General features: G+C 44.4%; 1 protein-coding gene across 1 annotated transcript in view; it reads left to right on the top strand.

The window, feature by feature from the left end:
* The window catches only part of HHAT (hedgehog acyltransferase), a gene marked incomplete at both ends in the record, with an annotated part of 362,271 nt that overhangs the window by 68,667 nt on the left and 281,028 nt on the right, over positions 1–12,576 (top strand). The window contains one exon of the mRNA XM_079697991.1: positions 8,217–8,388. Within this exon, the coding sequence (XP_079554117.1) occupies positions 8,217–8,388 (172 nt within the window). The remainder of the gene's footprint in view (positions 1–8,216; positions 8,389–12,576) is intronic.

Below are 12,576 nucleotides of genomic sequence, written 5' to 3'. Positions count from 1 at the left end.
CAGCAGCCTTGTCTGGACAGCAGCCTTGTCTGAAGCCCATGGGAAGCCACCTTCGTCATTGCCACCTCACTTTTCCTCCTAGTTCGGATTTTTTTCCTCATTCCACAGCTAGCCTCGTGGAACACGTGTACTAAGTTAATTCACCTAAAGTGTGAGTAATCAATTGATGTTCCCTAAAAACAGTGTTTCTCAAAGGACATTCCTGCCTCCCTCCCCCCAACAAAACAATCTCCATGGAGGTGAGAACAATAACATGTATGCACACACAGTGCACACGTGCAAGCACACACATGTACACATGTGCACACACACTGGGGCCTGGACACGTAGTTCGAAGAGCAGGGCCAGCAGCAGTGTTCGACATTTTCGGAGGGCAACCCGAAAGGTGCCCCCTGCACAAATAAGAGGGTTCTTAGAAATCCCTTATATTGTCTTAAAAATTTCACTGAGTTACACATTGTACTCAGAAGTATATTTCTTCATTATAACAATAACTTAATGTTTAAACATTGCCAGTTAAATCATTGAATGTTTTCCCCTCTGCAAATCTTTAAGCGAAATTGATATTGTGGGCAGATGTATGTTTAGTATGTGGTTTCTCATACCTCAGTTTGGGTTACCTAGGATCATTCTTTTGCCATGAAGGAATTTAAAATCTGTGTTTGAAAATCATGGTTAAAATTGTTGTGTAAAAGAAAGAGGTGGTTTAGTGATGACAGCTGATCTTCTAACTCAGTGATTCTCAAAGTGTGGTCCCTGGACCAGCAGCTACAGTATCACCTGGGAAGTTGTCAGAAATGCACATTCTCAGGCCCCGCCCCAGACCTAATGAATCAGGAACCCGGGGGCGGGGCCCAGCAGCGTGGTCCTGATGCTGTTAAAGGTAGAGAACCACTATCTGAAGTTCTTAAAAGAGCAAGGGGTGGTGTGAGGGTGGGGTAGACCCAGGGTAAGGTGGGTTCAGGTCCTCTGAATTTTGTCTCCTTTACAGCCTCCTTGCCACTGTAAGTTTTTAATTCTAACGTTGCAGTCAATAACTTTTGGACTAAACATCCACAAGCACACCCCCACCCCTCCCTTGAAGACAGATAATTCTCAGAGAAACAGACTAAACCCATTAAGAGGAAACAAATTGGGACTTCCCTGGTGGCGCAGTGGTTAAGAATCCGCCTGCCAGTGCAGGGGACACGGGTTCGAGCCCTGGTCCAGGAAGATCCCACATGCCGCAGAGCAACCAAGCCCGTGCGCTATCACTACTGAGCCTGCGCTCTAGAGCCCGTGAGCCACAACTACTGAGCCTGTGCACCACAACTACTGAAGCCCGTGTGCCTAGCGCCTGTGCTCCGCAACAAGAGAAGCCACCGCAATGAGAAGCCCGCGCACCACAACGAAGAGTAGGCCCCCTTGCCACAACTAGAGGAAGCCAGCACGCAGCAACCAAGACCCAAAGCAGCCAAAAATAAAATAAATAAATTTATATATATAAAAAAAGAGGAAACAAATTATTTTCCTAACTGCCTCTTATCCATTAAGGAGCTTAGCCCTATGGGATCTGTACTTTGTTGTTAGGCAAATCATCATTCTTCTTAGTTCTCGTCTGTCTCCTCCTTTCTGATTGTACCCTGTAGGGTCTTGAGGGAATATGAGAGGCGGGTCTCAGGGTCCTGAATATGTTACACAGAGGCGAGCTTTGAGATTATCGCTCACCTAAATCCTTAGCCAAAGGCTCTTGTTCTTGAGTTTCAGCCTGGGGAAATGAAGGGGTTTCTCCCTGTAGTCAGGTCTGGAGACTCCAGGTAGCATCTATGTCCCCTCTTTCTGTTCTTTTTTACCCCTTTCAAAGTGGTAGCAATTGCCGAAAGCAGGGAACTCAAAAAGGCAAGTTGAAACCTTTCTCTATGGTCTGAGAAGATTCATAGAAAAGTCAGTCTAGAAAAGGCAAAATGTTTAATAAGCAACAGGGCAATAAAAACAAGCCAGATGGTTTCTGCAGTTGCTGGGGGTGTCTGTGGGGCACTTACCTCCTGTGAGAAAAATGGGTCTAAAAGGAGAGCAGTTAAACTAGGGAGCTAATCTAGTAGTGAAAGGACTCCTTCAGAGAAGCTGGGAGGGGGCAGAAGAAAGCCAGCTGGAAGAGCTTGTAAGTAAGGTTTGCTCTGAACCAGTGCTTGTGTGAATGAATAAATGTTAATAGGAAATGGTAGTATTGAAATTTTGGCTCTTACTTCTCAGGTCAACGCTCACAAACTCTAAAGAGCAGGGAGAGACTTGCCACCAGGGGGCAGCAGAGCCTCACCGTGGAGACGAACCCAGCTGGGCGAACCACAGTCCATAAATTTACAGTACTAGGTCCACCCTGGGAGAATGTTCTCTTTCACCCAGTTTTGTTTTTGTTTTTGTTTTTTTTTTTAGTGTGTAAATTTACATATCCAAGATGAGGCAAGTATAGAAGAGGTGCCTCTGTAATGTATGGCATGTGAAATTTGTACACATCAATCATGAACAGGGGAAAATGTGCCTGTCAACAGGCCTCAGTGCCTTAACTTGAAGGCCATCTCTGATGGCATTTGGAGTTTCAGGAATATGGGCCCCGTTTATTTTTCTCCCAGGGTTCTATGGAACTCAGATACGGAGCCGGGGGTGAGGTCGGGCGACAGGGTCGGGGAGGTCTAGGGAAAGGCAGGAAATGCTGTTTATTTGCTGAGCTGGGAGCCTGGGGCCACCACATCTTAACTCTGAGCAGGTTGAATCATGCAGTGAGGGAGGAGCTGATATGGGGGGGACAGTGAGCCTGGGTGTGGGAGGACCAGGGGGCTTTTCCTTGCTGAGGGCTGTGCTCCTGCCCCGAGGGGAAGAGCCAGTGCTCAAATAGGGAACTAGGTTGGTGGTTAAGAGCAAAGACTCTTGCGCCCAATCCTATTGTTACAGGGTTTGAATCCCTGCTCTGCTTTGGCTTGAGAGCTTTTGCTGAGTTACTCACCTTATTTGTGACTCAGTTTCCTTATCAATGAAATGGGAAAAGTAATAATACCTCCCTCATAGCGTTGTCCTAAGGATTAAATGATTTTGTATAGATAGTGGGGCTTGACATGTAACATGATGAAGTGTTAACTATTACTATTGTTGTTATTGTTATCCAAAAGCGGGGGCATTTCTGGGGTAAGTTGTTGGAGGAGGGCATTGAAAGGATGTGACCACTGGTTGACCTGCAGTCTGGACCTGGGCAGTTGGAGGCTCCTCACCCCTCCCCTGCCCTTGGAATATACGTTCTGCCTGCCATTCCCACACTAGGAGCCATTTCAGGGACATAGCCTTGACCTTGAAAGAGGAAGGTGTTGTTGAGACCGTCTGAACTGACTACGTGACTAAACCCAGGTAAGGCCTCTATTTAAACTTTAAAATTCTGGCAGTGGATGCAGAGATCCACTTGCCTTTCAGCACCCAAGGCAAGGCTCATCTGTAAGCTCCCTTGCTTATTAAACCTGCCACCTGCCAATCCGGAATGACCTGGCTGTTTTTCTTTGGTCGCTCCTTGCCCTCTGTGTACAAGGGGCCAGATTTCACCCAGGGAAGCTCCCGAGGGTGAGAACTAACATAAGTTTATGCCAGAACTGAGGCCCTGGGTGTCCAGGCTGATAGGTGAGGGCAGCAGCAGGGGCCATTCTGGGCAGGATTCTGGACAGGGACCATCCTTGATCTCAGAGGAGGCCAGCGGAAGACAGATGCAGGCAGTGGCTGCAGGTGCAGGGGCGGGCCCAGCCCCTGAAGGACCAGGCCTGGCAGTCAGTGTTCCAGACAAACCACTCAGGGTATGGGGTGGGCTCTGGTTCTAGGGTGCATCTGGAATGGTGCTGTGAGAAGTAACCCTAACTGAGCACTTACTCCTAACCAGGCTTTCCATGTTCTGATGCCTTTCATCCTGGCAACAACCCCAGGAGAGAGGCACTGTTGTTACTCCCACTTCACAGACGGTAACACAGAGGCAAGGACAGGCTAACGCAATGCGCGTTGGGGTGGGAGGGACAAAGACCAGACAGAGCCTTGTCGCCAGCTTGGTGAGCCTCACAGGAGTTAGAGGGAGGAAGCAGTGTGACCTGGTGGACGTGCGGGTCTGGAGGCTCAAGCTGGCCAAGACCAGGTCCCAGTCCTGTGGCAGCTACACTGACCGCAGGCCCCATTTGCTGTTCTGCCAGAGACCACTCGGTACTACTGGCCTGGGTCTGGATGCTGGGGAGGGGCAGTGAGGGTCTGATTAGGGAATGAGTTCCTGGGAGTAGGAGGTACGGTCTATGACCCTGGGCTGGAGAGAAGCTCCCGTGTTACAAAGGAACAAGACTCGGGCTACAGTGCCTTTGACCCAAGCATGGAGGTTGGAGCAGAGGTAACTCAGTTGAACAGTTGCCTCTGGGGAAGGCTTCTGTTTGGTGCTCTCCAACATGGGTATTATTCGTATGTGAAAGAAAAGAACCTTTCATCTTTGAGAACTGTCATCTTTAATCACTAGAATATCTTTGAAGGGCTTCGATATTCCTTTTTATGCAATTTGCATGAAATGAGGTTTTAAAATATAACGTGTTTTAAAATGCACTTCGCAGATGAGTTAATGTGTATGTTTTAGTGGAGCCTTAACTAAAAATTCCCATTGATGGCAGTTTCCAGCGGTCTTAAGATGGGCACTCCCCTCAGTTTGAAATATCTCAAGTGAAACGCTTTGCATGCAGAGGTTGAATAGTGAGCCACCCTGCTCATTAGGTGAGCTGTGTATGGTGTGTCTTTTCCTCCTGCTGAATTGACAGGGGACAAATATAAATGGACTGTAATAACGGTGTAACTCTGAAGAAAGACTAATAACCATGTTTTTAAGTAAAAGCGAATAGAATGAAAAATTGGATTGTTTTCCTTCTGCTGTGTTTACTTGTGCAATTAAGGAATAGATGTTTCTCTTACTTTGAATGGGGAGGCATCCAGCATCAAAAAGGGAGCATTGCAGAGAAAAGTCCAGCCCTTCTGGTCCAGTGGTGACACATAAGTATGCCTTTTTAAACCTGGAGAGCAAGTTTGGCCCTGGGGAAAGTAGGGAAGTCATTATTGGGAGGCCAGTCAGTCACAAAACGCACCTCATGTTTCTTCTTAATTACAGATACTCGCGTCATTTTAGACCATGCATTGTTTGGGGAAGGAAAGGAGGGCCTCTGGACTGACCTTGAAATGTGGTCGCCTGGAGCTGGAGGTGATTGGACAGACTTATTTTCCTGATTGCCTGGCGTGGCTGTTTGTTCTGACCTCACAGTGGCTTCTCTCCTGTCTAGATGCTTCTCCTCTCCCTGGGACGGGGCTGCACACCCAGTGATGCTCCAAGGCCTCGGGTGCAGTTCTGGTCTTCAGGGGACCTGAGCTTGGGATTAGGCAACTGCTCAGGGGCCTGCAGGCCATGTGCATAGTTGCTTATTTGGGAACACTGGAGACAGTTGTGCAAAGATTGTCTTTTGTCAACACTGCTTTTGAGGTCGTTATCACATTCATTCAGGGAATCTGCTTTCCGCCACGAGTCTGGCACCAAGAAAGGCCCCTTCTGTTGGTCTGGAATGGCTTTAGGTGTCTCTTCATGTCTTAGCTTCCCCAGTTGCCTTGGTGTGAACTGTTCTAGCCTCTATAGACTAATGGACACTGTATTCGTAATTGTTTCTTCGTTTGCTGATGGTCATTTGGTCAAAATGAGTTTGCTTTAGAGAGTTGAAAAAGGGTTGAGAATGAACAAAGGGCAACTCAGCATGTAACTAAGAAAGTCTCCAAGTGAGGTGGGAAGGTAAGGAGAAATAAAGATGGGTAGCACAAAAGAGACAGAGGCTTACTTGCTCATAGAGAGGATGCTGGGCTCCCCTGGGGAGGTCCTGAGACTCGGCATTTTTTACAAGAAGGCTGCAGAAACAGAGGGCTTGCCTCTTTAACAGAGAGGACCAAAGTCTTCACAATATCGTAAAGTTACATTACTTTTTGCCCTGATTACAAAAATAATAATTGTTAAAAAATAACTTAAGAATCTTACCATCCAAAGGTTACCATCACTGCTGCCATTTTGGTGTCTGTGTCTCCAGCCTTTCTTTATTTATGCACGTTTATATCAAAAAATAGTTTTCATGGCTACGTAAGATTGAGGCGCACTCATGCATTTAACCAAGCCCCAAGCCCATACTGTTGGAAGTTTGGGTTATTTCCTTTTTCTTCTCAATTATATAATGCAGACACGAGGGATCGGGCAGGTAGGGGGTCTCTCACTGAGGATTTCGCCATCCACTGGCTTGTCGATGCTCCTCTCCAGACTTTGTAGCATGTAGCATGCGCGCTTGACGTAAGGATTCATATGAAAACCACCCTCAGTTATGCCTAGAGAGGGAAAGGGGTCTGCATTGGGTTGCTGTGCTGCGGCTATAATTGCAGTGAGCTGTGATCCCTGCAAGACTGCAAATCCCCCTGTGCCCCACCTTCCTTCCTGGATAACCTTCCCAGCTAGCGCTTCCCCTGTCAAACTTGGCTGGGTGGATCCTTCAAGGCAGTTACTTTTGTTTCCTAATAAGTATCTTTCTGAGGTGAACTGAAGAAAATGAAAGGAAATTCCTGTTAATTTGATCAACTTACATTAAAAAATTTAAAACAACAGCTCTCCTGGGCGTAACTAACCAAGCAGATGGCAAAAGGGGGAAAGCCATTTATGCAGCTTATCGCAGTTTCACTGCACCAGCCAGAATTTCTTGGTCTTCTTTCTTGCTGTAAGAGGACCGTTTGAGACCGTGGTAGAATAGATGCTCAAGAATGGAATAGAAGTTAACTCCTTGGAGTGTAGATAGCCCATCACCTCTAAGGGCAGTGCCTGCCGCCCCTCCTGGCTGCCATGGGACCCACTGCGCCTTGATGGTCAGAGGAGAGGAGAAGTTAAAGAAGCATGTCAGGATCACCTTCCCCTAGGGATGGGCCTCTCTTGTTCATGTAGTGTCTGGAGCCCTAATTGTCAAGCCCTTGCTGAACCAAGTCCATATCCTCTGCCAGCTAATGTGTGCAGATACAACTTCATAATTAAGGCAGTCACTTCACCTCTGCATTTCCAGGCAGCCTTCAGTCTAATAAAATCGTGTCAGTGTAAGATCTGGAAAACTTATATGTGCTCTCTTGTTTTTCTGTGTTTGTCTAGGATACATCAGGAACTGCCCTCCATCCTGGGTTTTGGCAGGGCTGCTGCTGGGGTGAAGGGATGCGGAACCCCTTCTTGGTTCTCGGCACTGGGCTAGCTTATGGCCTCCACCCTATTCTTGCTCTTGGACAGAGTTTTCTAGCTTGGACATGACTTAAAAATTTTTTTTTTTAAATTGAAATATAGTTGATTTACAATGTTCTGTTAGTTTCAGTTGTACAGCAAAGTGATTCAGTTATCTATCTATTCTTTTTTAGGTTCTTTTCCATTATAGGTTATTATAAGATATTGAACATCTTGTAATATATTACTGTGCTCTACAGTAGGTCCTTGTTGGTTATCTATTTTATATATAGTAGTGTGTATCTGTTAATCCCAAATTCCCAATTTATCCCTACCCCCTTTTCCCTTTGGTCACCATAAGTTTGCTTTCTATGTCTGTGGGTCTATTTCTGTTTTGTAAATAAGTTCATTTGTCTCATAATTTTTAGATTCCACATATATGTGATATCATATGGTATTTGTCAGACATGGTTTTTTTTACCCGAGAACGCCGAGTGTTCCCGAGGCAAACTAAACCGGCCCTCGCTTAGAAGATGTAGCGAAAACAAAAATTTATAAAAACGTTGTCTAGGGGACTCTGAAAGTTTTTAGAAATGGAGGTGGGGCTTTCCTGGTGGCACAGTGGTTGAGAATCTGCCTGCTAATGCAGGGGACACAAGGTTCGAGCCCTGATCTGGGAGGATCCCACATGCTGCGGAGCAACTAGGCCCATGAGCCACAGCTACTGAGCCCGCGCGTCTGGGGCCTGTGCTCCGCAACAAGAGAGGCCGTGATAGTGAGAGGCCCGTGCACTGTGATGAAGAGTGGCCCCTGCTCGCGACAACTAGAGAAAGCCCTTGCACAGAAACGAAGACCCAACACAGCAAAAATAAATAAATAAATTAATAAACTCCTACCCCCAACATCTTCTTTAAAAAAAAAAAAAAATGGAGGTGCCATCTAATGACTTCTTCTGTTTCTACTTTAGATGCAGCAGCAGGAGCAGGGCTCGCCCAAGGCCAGCCTTTCCATCCTTCTCCGGGGGCTGGGCCGCCTCCTCTCCAGTTGGTGGCTGGCGGAGCTGATGATTCATCTTATGTACATGCACGCCATCTACAGCAGCACCTCCCTCCTGAGGGCCGTCTCATGTTGGACCTTAGGTAATGGTGGAAATCACTGGCGGTAGAACAAGCATCGAGAGAGGTAGCTTCATGGTGAAGCTGGACCGGGTGCAGACAGGGGTGTAGTTGCCTTGAGCAAACCCTCCTTTTTTTCACCTTGTTCCTCTTGTGGCCGAGGTGACGCATGTGTGAGGTGGCTGACAGAGGTGAGGGTCAGGCTTGGTGGTCTTGGAACCAAGGATGGTAGCAATCCGTCTTCCTAATGGAATCCTGCTAAGTTCAGCTGGTCCGCATCTTCCTGGTATGGCCAGCATTGCACTTGACAGGAGAAGGCCTTGTAGCCCCTGCTAAGAGGTAATGCTTTAAGACTGAGTTCTGCAGTAATCCTTGTTGTTTTCCTGTATGATATAAAGCAAAGAGCATGAGCTTTAGAGTCAGACAGATATAGTTTTTTTTTTTTTAATTGAAGTGTAGTTGATTTACAATGTTGTGTTAGTTTCAGGTGTACAGCAAGTGATTCAGTTATACATACATATATGTGTATATATATATATACACACACACACGTGCATATGTGTGTGTGTGTGTATATATATGTATATATGTATATATATATATTCTTTTTCAGATTCTCTTCCCTTATAGGTTATTACAAAATATTGAGTATAGTTCCGTGTGCTATACTTGTTGGTCCTTGTTGGTTATCTGTTTTATATGTAGTAGTGTGTATCTGTTAATCCCAAACTCCTAATTTATCCCTCCCTCTGCCCCCCACTTTCCTCTTTGGTAACCATAAGTTAGTTTTCTATGTCTGTGGGTCTATTTCTGTCTTGTAAATAAGTTCATTCGTATCATTTTTTTTTTTTTTTGCTGTATGCGGGCCTCTCACTGCTGTGGCCTCTCCCGTTGCGGAGCACAGGCTCTGGATGCGCAGGCTCAGCGGCCATGGCCCACGGGCCCAGCCGCTCCGCGGCATGCGGGATCCTCCCGGACCGGGGCACGAACCCGTGTCCCCTGCATCGGCAGGCGGACTCCCAACCACTGCGCCACCAGGGAAGCCCCATATCATTTTTTTAGATTCCACATATAAGTGATAGCATATGATATTTGTCTTTCTCTGTTTGGCTTACTTCACGTAGTATGATAACATCTAGGTCTATCCATGTTGGTGCGAATGGCATTATTTCATTCTTTTTTATGGCTGGGTAATATTCCGTTGTATGTATGTACTACATCTTCTTTATCCATTCACAGCCAGACATAGGCTTGAACCTCGGCTCCACCAGTCGCTAGTGGGCAGTCTTTGGCAGCTTGCTACAACTGTCTGCATGTTCACCTGTCAAATGAGCAGACTCAACCTTTGCAGGTTGTTTGGAGGATTAAGTGAAACCATGAAGGTGAAGGGCTTACCTTGTAAAATGACTGATAGATAGAATTAATGGTGTGTTCTTATGTAGGCCTCTCGGTTGGCCCCTTTTCCTTGTCTACCCATGTCTTTCTGTCTGCAGGTAGGTGGGCTGGAGGTCTTATTTCCTTAGCAGGACACAGTCTCCAGTATAAGACTTTTCTGTGGAGATGCTATCGTTCTGTATTGCTCTGGCCGAAACAGCAGAGAACATGCTCCTTTCTGAACAAAATCTTTTCATTTCTTTGCACTCCTTTCAAGAACTGAAATTCAGCCCCGTGCTCTGACCTCCAGCCTGTGGCTCCAATGGGAAATGTGTGATCTTCCGGCCAGATTAAGCTGCTCTCTGCCGAGGGCAAGAGTAATAGCCTGACTTCTTATCTGTTTGGTGATTTATAGATTTTTTAAAAAAAAATCTTGATTGCCCTTGTTATCACACATGCTTAATCAGAATGTTTTCAGGGAAGATGCCTTTTAGGATTGGAAAAATGCTGAGTTGTTTTAATGACAGTCTGTTCTTCCCAGACAAAATCTTTTTTCGTAGTTGGGGGTAACTAATAATCTAAGGCTTTCATGATACACTTAGGCAAACAAAATAGGGTTAAGTGATGGCTTATGCTAAATCAGATCCCAGTTGTACTACATCCAAATTAAGAGATTGTATCCGTTTGGGTGATTTTAACTATGAAAATTGGAAAGCAAAACTGAAAATGGGGTTTAAACAAAAAGGAAAAGTTATCTTAGACAGCTATTACTCCTAAGGTCAGCACTAAGGGTGGTAGATCCAGTGACAAAGAAAAGTCATTAGGCGTCCATTTGGGTAACAACCACTCAGCTTAAGAACTAACCAGAATCCTACAAGCCCTTTGTTTGCACCCATAATAACCCAATCACCTCCTTTCACTCCCTCCACAAAGATAACCTGACTTTTGGGTTTATCATTCCCTTTTTATAAAATCTTTTTTTTTAAAATAGACTTTATTTTTAGAGCGATTTTGGTTTTATAGCAAAACTGAGAGCAGAGTACAGAGATTTCCCATATATCCCCTGCCCCACATGTGCACAGCCTCCGCCAGTATCAGTGTTCCCACCAGTGTGGTACATTTGTTACAGTTGATAAACCTACAATGACACGTCATTATCACCCGAAGTCCATCTTTATATTAGGATTTACTCAGTGTTGTACAGTCTGTGGGTTTTGACAGATGTGTAATGACGTGTATCCACTCCTATAATATGAGACAGAGTAGTTTCACAGCCCTAAAGATTCTCTGTGCTCTATTCATCCCTCTCTCCCCTTTAATCCCTGGCAACCACTGATCTTTTTACCATCTCCATAGTTTTACATTTTCCAGAATGTTGTTGTACAGTTGGAATCATACGGTATGTAGCTTTTTCAGATTGGCATCTTTCACATGGTGATATGCATCTGAGGTTCCTCCATGTCTTTTTATGGTTTGATAGATCATTTGTTTTTAGTGCTGAATAATATTACAGTGTCTGGATGTTCCACAGTTCATTTATCTGTTTGTCTACTGAAGTACATCTCAGTTGATTCTAAGTTTTGCAATTATGAATAAATTTGCTATAGATATCCACGTGCAGAGTTTTATGTGGCCATAAGTTTTCAACTCCTTTGGAGTGATTATATGGTAAGAAAATGTTTATTTTCGTAAGAAACTGCCAAACTGACATTTTTCAAGCTGGCTTTTTTTTTTTTTTCTTACCTGCAAGTTATGAGTGCCTGCTACTCCACATACTTGCCAGGATAACAGTCCTTTATCAGGTGTGTCTTTCGCAAATATTTTTCTCCCAGTCTGTGGCTTATCTTCTCTTTCTCTTGACAGTGCCTTTAACAGAGCAAAAGTTTTTAATTTTAATGAAATCCAGCTTATCAATTATTTCTTTCATGGATCATGCATTTGGTGTTGTATCTAAAAAATCCACCATCCCCAAGGTCACCTAGGTTTTCTCCTGTGTCATCTTCTAAGAGTTTTAGAGTTGTGTGTTTTATGTTTAGGTCTATGATCTATTTCGAGTTAATTTTTGTGAACTGTGTAAGAAATTAGACATGAATTTCTTCCAGCACCATTTGTTAAAAAGACTGTCTTTGCTCCATTATGTTGCCTTTGCTCCTTTGTCAAAGATTGGTCGACTTTATTTATATTTATGAGTCTATTTCTTGGCTCTCTGTTTTGTGCCATTGATCTTTTTGTTTATTCTCTCACCAGTGTCACACTGTCTTGATTAATGTAGCTTTAAAGTAAGTCTTGAAGTCAGATAGTGGCAGGCCTTTGACTTTCTTCTTCTTCTCCAATGTTGTGCTGGTTATTCTGGGTCTTTTGCCTCTCCGTATAAACTTTAGAATCAGTTTGTCGATATTCACTAACTAACTTGCTAGGATTTTGATTTGGATTGCATTGAATCTATAGATGGAGTATGGAAGAATTGATGTCTTGTTATCTTGAGTCTTTCTAGCCATGAACATGGCTGTCTCTCCATTTATTTAGTTCTTCTCTGATTTCTTTCATCAGACTTTTTTAGTTTTCCTCATATATAACTTGCACATATTTTGTTATATTTATATTTCTACCTGAATTTTTGGGGGGGTACTAATGTAAATGGTATTGTGTTTTTAGTTTCAAATTCCACTTGTTTACTGCTGGTAAATAGAAAAGTGATTGACTTTACTATATTAACCTTATTTTGTACAACCTTGCTACAATCTCTTATTCCAGGAGATTTTGTTGTTTCTTTGGGATTTTCTACATAGACAATCATGTCATCTGCAAGGAAAAGTAATTTTTTCCTTCCCAAAGTAT

This window comes from Hyperoodon ampullatus (genome assembly GCF_949752795.1).
Source record: "Hyperoodon ampullatus genome assembly, chromosome: 2".
In the NCBI taxonomy this organism is placed as follows: Eukaryota; Metazoa; Chordata; class Mammalia; order Artiodactyla; family Ziphiidae; genus Hyperoodon; species Hyperoodon ampullatus.
Note: the sequence above shows the minus strand (reverse complement) of the source record. Positions and strands in the feature narration are given on the sequence as shown.